At 45.5% G+C, this 18078-nt stretch overlaps 1 protein-coding gene across 5 annotated transcripts; it reads left to right on the top strand.

The window, feature by feature from the left end:
- Nucleotides 1–2677: 2677 nt before the first annotated feature.
- Nucleotides 2678–17317, top strand: LOC139047997 (uncharacterized). 5 transcript variants are annotated; one of them, XR_011507421.1, is made up of 4 exons: nt 2678–3234; nt 3318–3395; nt 3481–3549; nt 11071–17317. XR_011507421.1 is itself a non-coding variant. In XM_070522256.1 (4 exons), exons 1-4 carry the CDS (start codon nt 2724–2726, stop codon nt 12121–12123), a joined length of 1311 nt encoding a protein of 436 aa, XP_070378357.1. In that variant the 5' UTR covers nt 2678–2723; the 3' UTR covers nt 12124–17317. The 5 variants fall into 5 exon arrangements, 4 of the variants coding, with proteins under 4 accessions (XP_070378357.1, XP_070378358.1, XP_070378359.1 ...); XM_070522256.1 differs by lacking the exon at nt 3481–3549 and having other exon boundaries at nt 2678–2816; nt 3148–3234; XM_070522257.1 differs by lacking the exon at nt 3481–3549 and having other exon boundaries at nt 2678–2816; nt 3135–3234.
- The last annotated feature ends 761 nt before the right edge of the window (nt 17318–18078 follow it).

Here is an 18078-nt window from a genome sequence, read left to right as displayed (position 1 = left end):
TTTTAGAATCTTGTTTTATAAAAAATAAATAATTTGATCAAAACATTATGCCAAATTAGTTTTTTTCAACCCTCACGTTGCGCCCCTTCTTTATGATAGTGTGGTGCGTTGGCAGCGCCACCTAGAAGGCCTTGTTTCCGGCCACAGCGGCGGTAGCTTACGAAGCGATTTCTTGGGCGCTATTCTGGACATTCCGCCATTTTCTTCGATGCGTGACGTAGGCGCGACGCAAACAAAATGGCGCTGGTGGCCCGGTTTTGCTTACGTAACGTGACGCCAACTTGACGTTTTGCCTAAGAAACTGAAATGAAGGCACTGAATGTAGCGTTATCGGTAAAGTAGAACAGTTTTCCTCCACAGTAAAAATAAAGCAGCTATCTCAAAGTGTATGATTATTCCGTCGAAAGCGCTTCTCGCTTCCGTCGTCTGCTGCGTACAAGCCGTCGTCTGCTTTAATAGCTAGGATGCGTGTCCCTGGAAAATGGAATGAGTCATCGCATGTTGGTGCCAACGCGCTTGTTTTCTTTCTTGAGACAACATACGCGACCTACCAGTGGTGATGCGCGCACGTTCTAGGCCACGTTATCGCTATTTCGTGAAACGCAAGTGACTCAGCCCGACTCAGCTGGCTGAGGAACGGCCGAATATCACCGATAGCGTTGCGCGCGCCAGAGATATCCACTAGAGCGACGCAAGTGCCGGCGCTGCCATCTCTTGTTCATTTCGCTGGTTTCTCGCACCGCGGGAGCAAAATTCAAGGCGCCGCCTTGCGTACATTTCTTTTTATAAATTAGAAAGAGGCCGTTGTCGTAACGTCAGATTGTGCGAAAAGGCATTAATCTCGATTACAATACAGATGCAGCAGTGAAAAGTGGACAACATTGCTGAAAGTTTGCTATGTCCAACCAATATTATTTCGTTTAAATATGTTCTTTTAAAGAATGATGCCCCAGAAAACAAATGCCAACATCACCCGAGAGCGATGCAAATACTATGAGCACGCGTTATGAACAAAAGATTTTCGTGGCGCCAAACGACGGGGAAAATGTGGCGATACGCATTCCTCTCGGCTGCCATTGCATATGGCTGCCCATTAGCATAATTCCCGCGGCTTGTCGCAGTAAAAATTATGGCGGAAAATCTCAGCAATGGCGGCCCAGCGCAACGTCACGCATCGTCAAAATGACGATTACGAAACAGCCCTTCCTGTGACGCTCCTCACGAGATATTCCTTCAGCCAATCAGCAAGCTGGCATGGCGCATATCTTGGATCGCCGCCACATATTCGCGCAATTTCAGATGCATTGCACTGGCTTCTGCACGCTACCGCTCACATTCTTTTTGAAGCGCTAACATCACAATATATCTGCCAAGGACCACAAAAATGTATTAGTCCATAAAATTTGCAGCTCCACGTCACGTTTCGTCATCTTGATGAAAACGCAAAATTGCATTTTGCAATACTTCCCCTTCCCGGCACAAATTTCAAAACGCGTGACCTCTCGACAGCCAATCAGAGAGTAAACATGGCGGATAATGGCGGCCGTGCAGCCGCCATGCGTGTCCAGAATAGAGCCCCTTATCACCAGCCGTCTGCTACGGCGCGGCTGGAAACGTGTATAAACGGAGCTCGCCGGTATCGAAGTGCCTCTTTCGCGAAGTTTTTGTCGCCTTTGCTCGTCGCCTTTTTGTCATCATTCGGTAAGATTTGCACACCGCTGCAGCGATTTTCTTGTTCCTGAGGTTTCCTTCGGCGTGCGGGTGGTACGAAGTCTTCGTCCATCGTCGTATCACGCTTCACGCTGTTCGTTTGAAGCGCTGAGCGCTTCGTTTCAAGATGAGCTTGCGGCATGTGAAGAAACGAAGTTCCGTAGCACGTTGCGACCGCATGGACTATATGCTCGGTGTCTCACTGCACCGCTTCCCCCTGAACAGGGTGAGGTCTTGTCAGTGTCGTCTGCTCTATAGGTATGCGCAATAGCCTCCGATATGTTTTTGTCGGGCTGCTCGCACCAGTTTCATAGCTGTAGCCATTTCGTGCGTACTTGGCTTCATGTTTTCGGGGATACTTATGGAAACTGCAGGACACACACTTCCAGTCCTAAAGTGTGCGCAAGAGGCCTACCACTTGTCTTATTTATAGTGAGTTTCGGGCAGCCGACTGTCACCAACGTGAACTTGGTACCGGGCTCTCAAGAGCAACCACGGGCCTGCTACTGACCACAAGGCCAATTTAGAGCCAACGGCTCTGCCTGACAGCTCTAAGCACGACATTATTTGATTTTCGAACACCATGAAGCCAATTTGTGGATCCCCTCGCAACCGGAGTATTGAAACTCAGTCACGTGTATGTGCGCGGCCTTGAGGGTGCCTCGACTGAATACGCTCAGCAGAAGTATTGCGTACCTTCTACATATACACGACCATCAAGGTAATTTTAATGCCCTTCGCTGCTTCGCGCTAGTGACTCTTTTATCACAGAAAAGCAGCTAGCCGGGTGGCATGAGGACGAGCGTAACCGCACTGTGAGGAGCAGAGGCTTGGCGCTAGCATTTATTGCCATAGTTCAGATATAATGTACTGCAGTTAGAAGTGAAAGGAATCGTGGTGTCTGGAGTACTTGGTATTCATTTCGGCGCAGTTATATACCGTGAATGTTGCGTCATGTCCAGGTGCAAAACGTGGGTGCAGTTCTGCCGCAACGTCAACCTGGAGGAGGCGCTATGGCAGCTGTGAGACCTGAGGGTTTGTTCCAAACACTTCGAACCGTCTGCGGTCAGGATGGCTGCGCCACGATGCTTTGCCTACTCGAGGGAGTACTGACGTTATATATATTTTTAAATCATACCTTTAAATATACGCCGCTCTTGAAATGTCGACTTGTGTCAAGAAATGACATTTTAAAATTTTTTTCGTACCTGTAAACACTCGAGCGCCTTTTGTAAAAAGAATTATGTACAAAATATTTCAAAGTATGCACCTAACCAATCCCGGTGGTAAACAAAATTTTATTTCATTACGTAAGCATTTTTTCAATTCTAATGTCATATCTTGACCGCACGCTCTGGAAGGTGTGGTCGTTTTGAAATTATTAGCCATGAAGATACTGAGTTCTCCTTTCCCTTCACAATAAGGTTGCCATTTCAGACACCCCAGGCAAACGCAGAAGCCACATGGACTGTACACCATCTTCGAGCGAAACTTCGGCATCAGTGCGCCCTGCTGGAGAACCAGGTGAGCAAGGTTGCATGCACACTGGCATACGTCTTTCACAAACGGTGATAACTGAAGGTCAATTGGAATGCTTCCTATGGTAGCTACTGTCTCCGGTGAATCTGTTGCCAAGGGGTACATTCACAGCCAGTCGTCCCAGTCGCTGTAACTCTTTCAAGAAGGTGAGTGTTATTTCGAATATGTTGGAACAGCCCGATAGGTATGGCTCAGAAATATGCTACAATTCCTTGACTCTGCGCTGTGCAGATTGAGATGGTGCCAGTTCTATGGCGAACCAAGCTCGTTCCCATGCCAGTGGCTTGATGATGGTTCAGTGTAAGTGTTGATTCGGCTCGTAGGGCTTAGTTTTTTGTTGGGTTTCTGGCTTCACTTTCAGAACTGTAGTGCCGCTGTATTTTGTTCTCTCTATCCTGTGGTCGCAGCTGACCACATGTATGCACAACCAAGCTCTGAAGCAAGCACTTCATCGCTGGAACCTGGCACTTCAGGTGCTGTCAGCGAGTGCTGATCTGTCACCAGGAACTCCACTCAGTTCTTCGCCTCTTTCTAATGAAGCTTAGTGATTTTAAAACACTTTCACAATATTGCGCACTTTTTGGTGCTGCAAGATTACATGGAGCTATGGATAAACCAGACGAAGCAACTTATTGCTCTTCTGTCGATTCTCTACCCTTCAGGATCTTTGGGTTGTAGTTTAGTCGCATGATACGCGAAGGTTAAAGCTATCCCGTGTGCCTCATGATCGAGCACAACATTCTTGCGCCCGCATATGCCGACGCTTATCGCACCACGCTAGTTAAGTCGCGAAACCTCTCGAGCCATACTACATGACGAAGCCTTATACGATGGGGCGATAGACGAATGCAGCCGTATATCTTTCAAAGGTTGTTTGACGGCACTTGAGTAGCGGCGCCGTGCATCTATTTCGACTTTCGCGGGCTTTGTTTATTCCTTGGAAAAAACAACCAGGCATACTTCAGCAAGAAATAAATGCTTGATTCGGTGGTTATTTAAGGTGCACTACAACTTTGTAATTGACTAGTTTGTGATTCAAGCAATAATTAGGAACTTCACTAATTACTATAGAATGATTAATGAATACTTTGTGGCGAAAAAAATACTGGCTGTAAGTACACATTACTGCCGCTACTATGCGGTCGGTACGATTTCTCTAGAGCTCATGGGTTTAAAAAAATATTGGTCCAAGTTAACTTGGACACCCGGTATAACTGGCTCTATTAGATATTTCGCCCAAGGCGACTCGGAACCATTTAGCGCTTGCTTTTGTCCCTCTTCATTTCTTGCACGGGTAGGCGACCAGAGAGTTTACGGTTTCGTGTGGTCAGAAACACGCCTACGCTCTGCCGTATTCAATTGCTCGTACTTGTAAAGTCAGCGTTTCCCTGCACGCGGAAACGCTTGGTTGGGTTCGTTTGCTTTTTCTCGAGCTGTCCCACACTCAGTTGCGAGTGAAATCGGTCGTTGGACGCTATTTCGTGCGATCGCGGAGTAAATTATTATCAAAAGGCCGGACGCCCATCCACAAAATTGTGTTGCTAATAAGTATTGGCCGTTTCGGACTCCGCACGAGAGCCTTGATCAGACCCATCAGGAGTCTACAAACATTGTGAATCGCACACACTGTGAGTCTAGACTGGCACGGAAAGTATTGATAGTGTGGCACGTGTAAACGAGCAAATAGGCATCGACACCATGCTGCACGCAAAACGTGGTGAGAAGACAGCTATTGAGACACAAATCCGAGAACGCGTTTGCATACGAACACTTCTAGAACTCGATGCTCTAGACGGTGTGAAGGAATATTGCAGCTCGAGACGGTGGACTCGTAGTACAACCAAAAATCAAGTGGAAAACATGATCTCAAGAACCGGGAAATAGACAACTAATCGCATTGTCACCTTCCCTTCTTTTTTTTTCGCATATACGTCTTTCGCCTCACTACACTTAGATAAACTTCGAGGAGTTCGCCCGTAATGCCGTCAAGAATCTAGTTGGGTTTGCTTATCTTCATGCTCTTTGGACACGAAGTCCTTACAAGAGAGAGGAGTGGTGTTGCAAAATATCACTAACAGCATTTTTTAAAGGCGGCGGCGTCAATAACGACAGCAATGGAAGATGGAAAGTGACTACATTCAGGGCTTCTCCGAGGGGATGAAAGACTCTAGGCGTGCGTCTGTGTGACACGTAGTAACACCCACTTCGAAGTGATTATCACCGGGATAGTAAATGTAGTTCGATTCAAGGAGGAGTTTATTCTTCGAATTTGAATTAGTATGACAGGCTTGTCGAACAGATGTACACGCGAGAATATTTAGAGCGCGACACAGGACAGGCAACTCAAAGTTTGCTTAGACTGAAAAAAAAAAAAACACTTGTAATGTACGACAAAAATGAGAAAATATAAACGGGAGCTGCTCTGTTTTTACTGCTGTAAGGGTCACAATTAATGGGATTTTGATGGGGATCCAATCGCGGCACACGGACCACTTGTTGATAATTTTGTCGATGTATGCTTTGTGAAAGAAATACACCACATCCTAAAGAACGCGAAAAAAGGGGGTTAACCGAGGGGCCCGATTTTTATTAATGATGCCATAAGAAGCCAACAAACAAAGACACCAAGGACAACGCAGGGGAAAGCTTGTATTTGCTAATTGAAAATAAATTATGAATTAATGTAATGGAAAGTAGACGAAAAAGCAAGTTACCGCAGGTGGGGAACGATCCCACGTCTTCGCATTACGCGTGCGATGATCTGCAAATTCAGCTACCACCGGCGCCATCTTCCCATCCACTTTCTGGGGTATTTATGTGTTACTACTAGAACTAACCCTGGCGGTGTTAGCCAGCACCACCACTCACAAACCTTGGCGGTGGATGCGGAACATCCAATCCTAAAGTTTTTTTAGTGTACTCCCTTCGCATCCCGTAGTCGACGCACAGAGAGATACATGGTCGCGACATTCCAGAAAAGTGAAAAAAAGTTACTTGAAGGTCTACCCAGTAGGTTCTTTCGCAATGTATTCACAAGCTTTATCACACCAACGAAGTGTCTTCGTGCCTTAACCCGCTTCACGAAGTCAAACGGGATTGCCAGTCCCTTTCTTTGCAGTTTGTGCGATGAATAGTGTAGACCTCAAATAATAAAGGGGAAATCAGGCGTCCACCCATTCATAGCAATTGCTACAAAGGAAACTCATACGGGTTCCTCGAAAGAACAGCCTCGCTGTTGAAGAAAAATTCGTCCTGCTCCAGAACTCGAACCCGGGACCACCGCCTATCCGGGGCAGCCGCTCTGCCACCTGAGCTAACCAGGCGGCTTGCAGATTGCAGGGCGAAGTGGAATTTGTCGTCAACTCGAAGCAAAGGCAAGCGTTTGACGTAATAGTGAAGCTCTTGGTATGGTCATTGTAGAGCGGCTGCCCCGGAAAGGCGGGGTTCCCGGGTTCAAGTCCCGGACCAGGACAAATTTTTCTTCAACTGCGAGGCTTTTCTTTCGAGGAACCCTTATGGTTTTCCTTTGTAGCAATTGCTACGAACGGGTGAATATCTGATTTTCTCTTTATATATCCTTCTCTCCACCTTGTGGGTTTCCGGAGAACTATTACGCCAAAGTGCAGCCTGCTATAACACCCCCTATAGGCAGCTCCGTACCGGATTCCACGGATCTGCTGCCAACCATATACTGTATTGCTATTGGTGCTTGTTAACAATTCCACTTGATGAGTGACCTTGGCCGGTAGCATCCCTTTACGAAAGAAAACGAAGCTCCGAGGAGTAGCGTGAGGCAGACTACTTGTTTTTTATACGTCTTACATTTAAGTGCACCCTAGCACCGTATCGTGTGCCACCCGATTCTCGGCCAGCCCTGCAGCGACTGCATGCGATTCCTCTACGATGCGAGCTCCTACGTCTGCAACGTGATCAGCGCTAAATAGCCCCCCTCCCCCTTTGGAGCGCCTGGCACTAACCAGTGCTGTTTCCTTCAAACGCACAGTGCAAGGTAATTGGGCAACATGGAGGCGGCGGCGTTCCTCGCGAACGGTCGAACGTTGCAGAAGGCTTTAAATAAGTCTGGGTACCAGACGTACGTGACCGTTGCTTTCGGCATGCTTTAGGGGGACACGCGCGTCCTTCAATTTTTCTATAAATTTTGTTGATGGAAGCCCCGTTGGTTGCAGCGAATAAAGAATAACGCTACGGAAAGCAGACGGCACGCACGCACTTCGGTTACAGTTCGAATTTAAGGGACGGAGTAATAGGAATTGGTGGGGTGGGTTTCATCGTCGTTTTGCGTTTCATCCATCAAAGCCCGCATCACTGCCGTTCATTATACTTTTCCGTGGTAGCAGAAGCCCCTCGTCGCCGTATATTAGTGTCCGCACGTGCGAATCGTGTGCGGAGTTTTCAAGGCTGTCTCGCCTCAGCAACCCGGTGAGTCGGACCTTGAAGTTCCGCTGTGCTGGAAGACACGCTCTCGCGTAAGACGAGCTTGCGTTCACGTGACCACGACTATACTGCCAATTCTTCGAGTCATCCGGCTCAGGAATGCGGCTATCAGCACAGTGGGGTGCTTGACAAAACATCGCAGGGACGAAAGCTTTGTCGGACCAATATCGTACGGCATGCTGTGATACTTTTCCTTTTGTTGCGGAAGCTGTGATATGTCATTTATTTCTCTATTGTGACACTTTGTCTTCGTGACATCTGATCGGCGCATGTCCTGACTGATTTGAGTTCTTTTTTCTTGCCTAGCTGATGTTCAACGCCTTCACTGATGTTTACAACATTTGTTGGCGTACCGCCTCGTGCTAATCATTTGTGGTCGTGTGAGCCGTAATAAAAGTGCTCATAACTTAGTACACGGGTTAATGTCACCATTAACCGTCTCATTCACATTGGCCATATCTGATTGCTCTCTTTCACATCTTCAGTCTGCTTAACCCTTATACCCTGATTTACTACCGCAGTTTTGCTTTCATGTATCCTAGGATGATAATGCATTCTGTCACTGCGTGGCAACGGTATTTAATATTGTCGCCGGTAGATGACTCATGAGTGTGATATGGAACCGGTACGCCACACAGTCTTCAAATGTTCCTGTTGGCTTCCCATTTTCACTACACAAAACGGTACTTTATGCACCGACTACGATGCTCGTAGTGCCTTTCTTGCGAGAACAAAGCAGCCCACTTCGAGTTAAAGCAACACTGTGTTTTACTTCTTATCGAAGTTTTTTTTGGAATTCTTGCATCGTACTTTGCTTGTCTCCAAAAAAACTTGTTTATGAGCAAGTTGGAGTTTAACGCTTACTAAACATCTCGTTTCTGGCACAAAGTATAAGTACATGAAGCAGGGGAACAGCAGAAACAGAAAACAAGAGAGACAGAGAGAGAAAAGCACCTCTTTGTCTCTTTTCATCTGTATTCGCCCACCCTCAGTTTGGACGTTTAATTAACCATTTTCGCACCGCAGGAAACGATGAAAAGTCTACCAAATTTCCAGGAGATTTCCAGAAAGACTGCTGCATGCAGGGCTGCGCAAATAGTGATTTTGTGAGACCGAATCCAACCCGAATCGAATAGTGACATAAGCAAATGAAATTGAATCGAATATGGAATAGATTTCGGATAGTTTTCGAATAATAAACGGCCTTTATCACAATTAATATAACACGATATTCGCATCCTAGCATTCTTGAGCGATCACGTTTCTGTCATTACATGGTAGGTTACGAAGCAGTGTTTATTAAAAGCACACGCGGAGCATTAGGAGCAAACAAGCAGTTTCGTCGCATGCACAGGACTCTGCCGAGAGTGCGGATCATCGCTGTATGTGATTTTGGGAGCGTGCGATTATTCTAAACTTTCGATTAACGAATTCTGCACTATTCGTTTCGGCCTTCGAATCTAGTAGTCATGACTCGTAAGTGCGAACATTTTTCGAATACTTTCGAAATATTTAGGAACGTCAAATTCGCACACATAAACATCACATTGGATCAAAACTAATGTAAATTTTCTCTCTCGCGGGTGTAGCATATATGTTAAAGATCAGAACTTGCGTAGTGGTGCAAGCTAAGTCGCTTAGGTAGCCACACTTCACAGGCCATGCAGCGATCATTTGCGCTCTCTGAAGAGTGCTGTGGCCGCGAAGAAATGACTTGTTTGCTTCTAAACCTCTATTTGCGCTTTTAATGAACAACACTTCATAACGGGCTATGTAATGACAGTAGCTTTCTAGCTTTGTGAATACTAGGATGGGCACATCATTTTATATTAATTATGATAACGGCTGTTCATTCCTCGAAAACTATTTGATATTAGATTCGATTCGCCTTCGTCACTATTCGATTCGTGTTCGGTTAGGCTGCAAAATTCACTGCTCACATAATCCTAATAGCCTGTAGAGCAGCTTAAGCGACGTAAGATGTTCCGATAACAGGTTCTCATGTTTTTATGTCTACACTATGTACGCGCGTGTGAAAATTTACCGTACTTTTTGCGTCACTGTTCTTTAATTCGGCGCAGCTGATGTATTCTAATATTCGATTCGGTACGAAGACCCAATTGAACTACTGGATTCTCTATTCGAAAGTTTCGAATATTCGCACACCCTTGTTGCATGACGACTGTACTTGTTATCGGCTGTATTCATACGTACGCCAGTGACGAATTTGTTTTGTCGTGGTAGCGAACGGGTTAACAACTAACTACATGTCAGTGGGTAGGTGTGCTTGCTTACCAGAAGCTACGAACCGAGCCCCACACATTGGAGACATTGTTGTGAAAAGACAGCGCTGCTTCGAGGCAGCATTTCTATCGACCGAAAGAACGGGTCTACGTCATCATTTCAATTTTACGCCTGGTTGAGAATCATTGAGCTAAAGCGGTAGCTTCTTGGTAATACGTCCGGTAAACCTTAATCAGATTCTGCTTTGTTAAACCTTACTCAGATTCTGCTTTGTTAGGTCCACTCCTGCAGTCGATGGCTACAAAATGTAAAAAGTACGTCGTCAAAGGACAGTGCACTCGCCTTCTCAAATATGTTGCTGCTCCGGATAGCTAAAAAAAAAAACGTGTTTTTAAAGCAAAAAATTAAATTATGGGGTTTTATGTGCCAAAACCACTTTCTGATTATGAGGCACACCGTAGTGGAGGACTCCGGAAATTTCGACCGCCTGGGGTTCTTTAACGTGCACCTAAATCTAAGTACACGGGTTTTTTCGCATTTCGCCCCCATCGAAATGCGTCCGCCGTGGCCGGGATTCGATCCCGCGACCTCGTGCTCAGCAGCCTGTGTTTTTTTTTTAAAGCATGGGGACTGACTGAATATCTATGGTCAGATGCATTCACTGCTTTTACGCAGACAGATCTTCTTCACATAGTTTCAATATTTTTCCTCGATCTTTAACAGTGCGGTTTTTAGGAATGCAACCTTCTCTGCACTTTCGACATGTCCCAGTGCAGAGAAGCCAGTAGCACAGTTAATATGTCTAACCTCACTACCCTTCTCTTGTTTCTATCTTAGTCTTTTCTCATTGTTAAAAAAATTAAGTTGTGGAACTTTTCGTGTTAAAACCACAATTTAATTGCGAGGCACGCCATAAAGGGGTGGAAAGGGGGGGGAGTGGACACCGGAATAATGCTGACGACCTGGGTTTCTCTAATGTGCACCTATCTGCGTATACACTAACGTTCTTTTTTTCATTTCGGTTGGGACCGAACTCGTGACCTGAAGCTCAGCAACCCAAAGCTCTAGTCAGGGCACGACACCGCTGCTAGGATGGCCAGCTCACGACCACTGTTTTTGCAGATTACGCTTACATGGTTCATCTGCTCCGAGGTGTGGGATTGCTGCCTGCTGAACGCCGAGGTTCGGCCACCCGTTTGGCCGATATTCCCGAACCCGATGCCAACTCTGGACACGATCGGCACATGCGCCTGGCAACACGGACCGTCAGTCACTTCACCTACCACTGAGCCCGCCACCAGCGGGGCCGGATTTAAACACCGACCGTCGACGATCCTAGTCGAGCACGACACCGCTGCTAGGATGGCCAGCTCACGCCCACTGTTTTTGCAGGCTAGTTATTTGAAGGGAGCTGCGTCTTTCAAGACCAGCAACTACTGCTTATTTGAGGTGTCGTGCCCGACGGATCTCGTTGATGTACCTAAACGAATGCTAGCGTTTTCGGGTGATGTGTTTTCCGCTCTACCTGTACTTTTGCTTGCACTTTCTGGGGATGTGGAGCCAAACCCGAGCCCAATGTCCAAGGCGAAGGCGGATTCCTTTCCTATTATATTGGAAACAATACGCAGACTAGAGGCAGCTGATGTCGCTACTACGGAAAAAATACTTAAACTGGAGGAAGGGCAAGCTGCTTTAGTTGCTGAACTAAACTACGTGAAAAATGACCATGCAGCTGCTTCAGAAACGGTGAATCGACTTCAAGAAGCAAATGAGACTTTGCGGGCCGATCTAAAGGCAGCCCACGACAGGCAGTCTGCCGCAGATGGCAAGGTCAAGCTGCTGAGTGCGAAGCTTTCTGCAGTGGAGTCGAGGACTTCACTTGAATGCCCAGGTGGCCCAGACCCTGGCTCTCATTCATTGTGTAAATTTTCTGAGCAGATTGAAAAAATTTCTTCGAGGTGTGATGAAAACGAAAATAGAATGAGACGCTCAAACTTGCTGTTCTTTGGCATAGAAGATAATGCTCGAGAAGACTGGGCTGCATCGGAGCAGAAGATAATTTCTTTCTGCTCAGAGAAACTTGGTATCGCTGTAACGGGCGCCCAGTTTGACAGAGTGCACAGAATGGGTAAGTTCGCTGATGAAAAGCGCAGACCTATAAGCGCTAAGCGCTAAGGTCTGCGCTAAGCGCTAAGCTAACATATTTTAAAGATAATGGACGCATCTTGTCTTCTGCGCACAAACTAAAAGGTTCTGGTTTCTACGTTCGAGAGGACTTTTCATTTTCTACACGACAAGCCAGAAAACAATTGATCGATCACGCGAAAACACTAAATAAACCATTCAAATTTTCAGTTGACCGATTGCGCATTGACAACATATCTTATGCATATGATGCCACGAAGCGTTCAGTTGTGGAAATCAGCAGATAGCTAGACCAAGACACATGTGAAGCGCCGCTAACTCATCGCATTGCTACATCGTTAACAATATCATTCACTAATATTAGAAGCCTGATGTCGAAACGCGAACTCGTCTCATCTTATCTTGAAGTCTGCGACTGCACTATTCTTGCTCTCGCCGAAACCTGGCTCTCCCCCGAGTTAGCTGATCCTGAAATTCTTCCCGTTAAGCTAACCTATAATATTTATCGCTGCGATCGCTCAGATAGAAGAGGTGGTGGCGTCCTCCTCGCTATTAAAAAGACTATCGCATAATACATTATTGAGACATCTTCAGGTCTGGAGATTGTCTGGGCCGCATGCCGTTGCCGTTCTGCTAAAGTTTTGATAGGCGTTTGTTACCACCCTCCAAATTATAGTCATTGCTTCATTGATGAACTGCGCAGCAGCATTGCTAAAGCCACCCAGCTCTGTCCAACTGAGTTCACATACGTTATAGGCGACTGTAATCTTCCTCTCATTGATTGGCCAAGCTTGTCGTCATCCTGCAGTTTTTCGTCAGAATTCATTAGCCTAACATTAGATTATAATCTGTTCCAGATCATTAAAAACCTACCCGCGGCTCTAACCTCTTAGATCTTATACTAACTAACGCCCCCAAAACTATAGAACAAGTGACATGCTCGGATGGTTTCAGTGACCACAGATTGCTGAATGTATCCATCAGTATCCCTATTGAAGGACAAAATCACAGCATATACGCTGATGACATTACGTTGTGGATAGCTAGGGGCAGCGATGCCCAAATAGAGGAAGCCCTCCAAAGGGCTATCCAGGCAGTTGAAGGTTATGTCGGACCTAGGGGACTTAAATGTTCACCACAAAAATCGGAACTGCTTCTATACCAGCCGAAAGGCAGGGCCAGTAAGGAGGAACCGCAAATCTCTCTCACAGCTGGGGGGATCCCCATTCCAAAAGTGAACCAAATCAGAGTTCTGGGACTTTTTATTCAGGCCAACGGTTTTAATGGCGAAACAATAAGGAGACTAGACGGCTGCGCACTGCAGACCATGAGACTGATCCGCAGGATCGCCAACAGGCGGTCCGGGATGAGAGAAGCGAATCTAGTTAGGCTAGTCCAGGCCTTTGTGATAGGTAGAATAGCTTATGTTGCTCCCTTCCTCAGTTTTAGGTCATTCGAGAAGAAGAAGATTGATGGCATCATACGTAAAAGTATAAAACAGGCGCTGGGGCTTCCCATCCGCACTGCAAATGAAAAGCTTTCAGCTCTAGGGCTCCACAACACGCTTGAGGAGATTATTGAAGGAGTGAGGATCTCGCAGTATGAGAGACTTGCGGGATGCCCTACGGGCAGAAAAATCCTAGCTAGGCTAGGCATAAACTATGCGGGGCAGGAAGGCATCAAAGCAGACCTGCCGCGAAGCGTGCGGAACCGACTAATAATCCCACCACTACCTCAAAACATGCACCCAATCCATCACAAGGAACGCAGACAGAAACGGGTCGAGGCTCTTGAGAAGCGTTTCAAAAACTCGAAGGACGTGCTCTACGTTGATGCTGCAGACTATGGCAACGGCCGCATGGCCCTAGCTGTAGCGAGCGCTGAAACTAGGTTGATAGCCAGTGGCACAGTTCCAACGGATTGCTCTCAAATTGGAGAAGAATCTGCCATAGCACTTGCAATTGCAAGTACTTCAGCCAAAATTATAGTCAGCGACTCTAAGGTTGCGGTGATGAACTTTGCCAGAGGCAGAATTTCTCCCGAGGCGAACAGAATCCTGCAGACCTGCAGAGATAGCAGGAAAATTGAAATAATCTGGGCACCTGCGCACGCCTCCCTCGCTGGGAATGAGGCGGCCCACGAATTAGCTCGAGGACTCACATTCCGAGCTGGTGGGCTAGCCGAAGGCTTCACGGGGCGAGACCGCTTAGTGTGCTACAGAGAGATCACACAACACTACAGACTAGGGCGGGTTAAATATCCTCCGGCTGATGCATCCTTAAACAAGAGCCAGGCCTCCACTTGGCGTCGCCTGCAAACCAACTCGTTTCCAAGCCCGGTGTCGTGCAGCCTCTACTACCCGGGTCAGTACTCTAGCCAGTGTAAGCTATGTAAAGCCAGGGCTAATCTTAACCACATTCTTTGGGAATGCCCACAGGCTCCCTCTGAGGGAAGAATAACGTGTTTAGAACAATGGGAGACCTTATTACTCAGCTCCGATCCGGAGATTCAACTGAAGACCGTCCAACTGGCCGAAATCGCCGCTAGGGTCCAAGGACTCCTGGCCGTCGTCTAGGTGGGAAGACTTAAAGCCTTCCCTACATCTGTTGGACAAATAAAGTTTTACAATCCAAATCAGTATCCCATTACCATTTACAGGTATCTTAAGTAAGACAATTCGTGACTACAACAAGAGAAATTAGGAAGTAATCATCATTGAGCTAGAATCATTTCTTGAACATCATTTCCTACCTTCGTTCCACACCAGGTCTGTTGATGTTAACTGGGTCATGTTCAGAGATAAGTTATGCGCATTGGTTGAGCAGAACATTCCTTTAATCAGAATAACTGAAGACAAAAACAAACCGTGGTTCACTAGGTCCCTTCATCTACTCAGAAACAAAAAGAACCGTTCTTACAGAACTGCAAAACGAACCGGCACCCCGTCAGCTTGGGAAAGGTATCTTAAATCTTTATGTTCTTACTGCTCCGCTCTCAGTGTAGCCAAAAATAAATATTTTTTCCCAAGACCTTCCTTCACTACTCAAATCTAATCCCAGAAAGTTCTGACAAATTTTATCTCCTGAACGCAATACTAATGACATCTTGTTAAACAATAACGAAAACAACATTCCTATTCCTATCCCGGCCACGGCGGCCGCATTTCGATGGGGGTGAAATGCGAAAAACACGTGTGTACTTAGATTTAGGTGCACGTTAAAGAATCCCAGGTGGTCGACATTTCCGGAGTCCTCCACTACGGCGTGCCTCATAATCAGAAAGTGGTTTTGGCACGTAAAACCCCATAATTTTTTAACATTCCTATTCCTAACAGTGAGTGCGCTGAAGTTTTTAATAATTTTTTCTCATCCGTATTCACAAAAGAAAGTATTACTAATTTGCCCTTTGTTGCAGACCAAGATTACCGGTACATTGAACCTATTGACATTACTATTGATGGTATTGTTCAGCTTATTAATAACTGGAAGGTTTCGTCTTCAGCAGGTATTCACACTATTAATTATAAATTACTAAAAAATACAGTATCAGTATCTAGCAAGTTTTTATTTCACATTTTTCATCGATCATTAATGACAGGTCAGATACCCCAAGATTGGAAAACAGCCAAAGTCATACCCATATTCAAAGACGCTGACAAAAACTTAGCTGAGAACTACCGAACGATATCACTAACGTGCATATGCTGTAAAATGATGGAACATATTATTGCATCTCATGTTTACCAACATCTAGAATCTAACAACTTCTTTTTTCATAATCAACATGGTTTCAGGTGAGGTTTGTCGTGCGAAACGCAACTGCTTGAATTTACGACAGATTTACATTTTAAAATGCACTCAAACCTTCAAACTGACAGCATCTTTTTGGATTTTTCTAAAGCTTTTGACCACGTAGCTCATTGTCGCCTGTTTTTGAAGTTATCATCATTAAAACTTAATTCACTTAATCTATCTTGGCTTCGAAATTTTCTTTCTAACAGGCAGCAATTTACTTTCGCTAACAGCTTCTCCTCGCCACTTTCAGATGTTTCATCCGGTGTACCACAAGGAAGCGTTGTTGGTCCCATACTCTTTCTGATGTACATTAATGACATACCCAATAACTTATCATCATGCATGCGCATTTTCGTTGACGACTGCAATATCTATCGTTCTATTAACACCTCCGATGACCACCTGATCCTCCAAACTGATCTTAACCAAATTATTAATTGGTGTGACACCTGGCTAATGACTCTGAATTCATCAAAATGTAAAGTGATGTCCTTCACCCGCAAACGCACTAACTTGGACTATTCTTGCTGTATTAAAAATGTCCCATTATCTCAGACCTCATCATTTAAATATCTAGGCGTTAATCTTTCAACAAACCTCTCCTGGACTTCTCACATTACTACCATCTGTGCCAGTGCTTCTCGATCACTGGGTTACCTGCGACGTAACCTTCGGAACTCACCTCCACTTATCCGCAAACTGGCATTTCAAACATTTGTTTGCCCTCGACTTGAGGTCGCCGCTCCAGTGCGGTCTCCCCACCAAAATTACCTAATTACCATGCTGGAATCAATCCAAAATAGAGCCGCACGTTTCATTTCCCGAAATTATGACTACCATTCTAGCGTAACTCAAATAAAGATTCACCTTTCACTTCAGCTGCTAAGTAATCGTCGCGACATAGCCCTTTTGTCACTATTTCATAAATACGCCCACCACACTAACAAACGTTCCTTACACCTAGAAACGTCATCGCACACGTCACACAGATTATACAAACATCATAGCTTCACGCGCATCTATGGTAAAACAGAAGCATTTAACTAGTCTGCAATTCTACGTGCCATTCGGCTCTGGAACAACCTCCCCGACAACACTGCTTCGGAAACTGACCGTGATAAATTCAAGCACTCCCTGAACTCGCTTAACCCATGTTAACCATTAATATCACACTCACTGTTCTGTATTATTTTCTTTTCCACCTTTTTCTTGCAGTGTTATGCGTTTGTTCCAAACTTATATTGTTCCTTTTTATTGTACTCATATGCAGCTTTATGTAGCTAATATGTTTCTCTGACTTTTAGGCTGTGTACTGGGCTGCTGTTTTCATTTGTTATTGTTGTTTATAGATTGTATGTACTTGATTGTATGCCCCCCTTACTCAATCCCCATGTAGGGGCCTTGTAAGGTATTTTACAAATAAATAAATAGTGCCACCAGGGCAGATTCTCTTACTGTGTTTCTAGTAGCAGTGCCAGATAATATAAAGCGTCAGCAGTCTTTCTTTGTCCAGTCCTCCAAGGCAAGCTTAAGAAATCTCGACAGTTTGTCATGGAGTACCTCCGAGTAACATTCTGTAATTTGTTCACAGGCGCTTTTTTCTTAAAATCTGGAAGACTGCTCTCACTGGAAACAGTCTCTGCCACGCGGTGCATAGAAATGTACCTCATAAAATAGTTTTTCTTGCTTGGACTAACAGAACTTTCACGTATATGACCCCCTACTACCCTCTGGCTATGGATCTAGACAGATAATGTGTATTTTTCTGTGATGTAAAAAAGAAAGAATAAATTGAAATTGATAGTGAAGAAAAGTTGGTCAACCTGATGCTGCGAGAGCAACCGACGAAGTCCCTGTCAAACTAGTGAAGCATCATTTACACTGTGAGAATAAAACATTATGCGAAGAAGTGCAGTACAGTTCATTGTAGAAACGCTCCAAGCAAGGGGAACTGTGCCAAAAACAAGATTTCGCTCGCACACCTACTTGCAAATTCTTCTACACTGTTCGCTGTGTTGGTATTCTTGGTGAATCTCAGCGCTGTGTCGCTACTCACTCAAGACAATCGAACATAGCTAAACTCGGTGGAAGGAGGATACGCTGTTGCTTGTGCGGCGGTGCTAGCCAGACGGTAGAATAACAAGTACCAAGCTTAATATACCTAGCTGCTGAAGGTGCCCGTGAATTGTGT

The sequence above is a fragment of the Dermacentor albipictus genome, chromosome 7, assembly GCF_038994185.2.
Source record: "Dermacentor albipictus isolate Rhodes 1998 colony chromosome 7, USDA_Dalb.pri_finalv2, whole genome shotgun sequence".
NCBI lineage: Eukaryota > Metazoa > Arthropoda > Arachnida > Ixodida > Ixodidae > Dermacentor > Dermacentor albipictus.
This window is presented reverse-complemented; position numbering and strand designations above follow the sequence as displayed.

Bases quoted from the DNA above. Each gene is read 5' to 3' on its own strand.
- LOC139047997 (XM_070522256.1), top strand. From the start codon at position 2,724: ATGGCAGCTGTGAGACCTGAGGGTTTGTTCCAAACACTTCGAACCGTC. The intron at 2,817-3,147 runs GTACTGACGTTA...TTGCCATTTCAG, and splicing joins TGCTTTGCCTACTCGAGGGA to ACACCCCAGGCAAACGCAGA. The intron at 3,396-11,070 runs GTGAGTGTTATT...CTGTTTTTGCAG, and splicing joins GCTGTAACTCTTTCAAGAAG to ATTACGCTTACATGGTTCAT.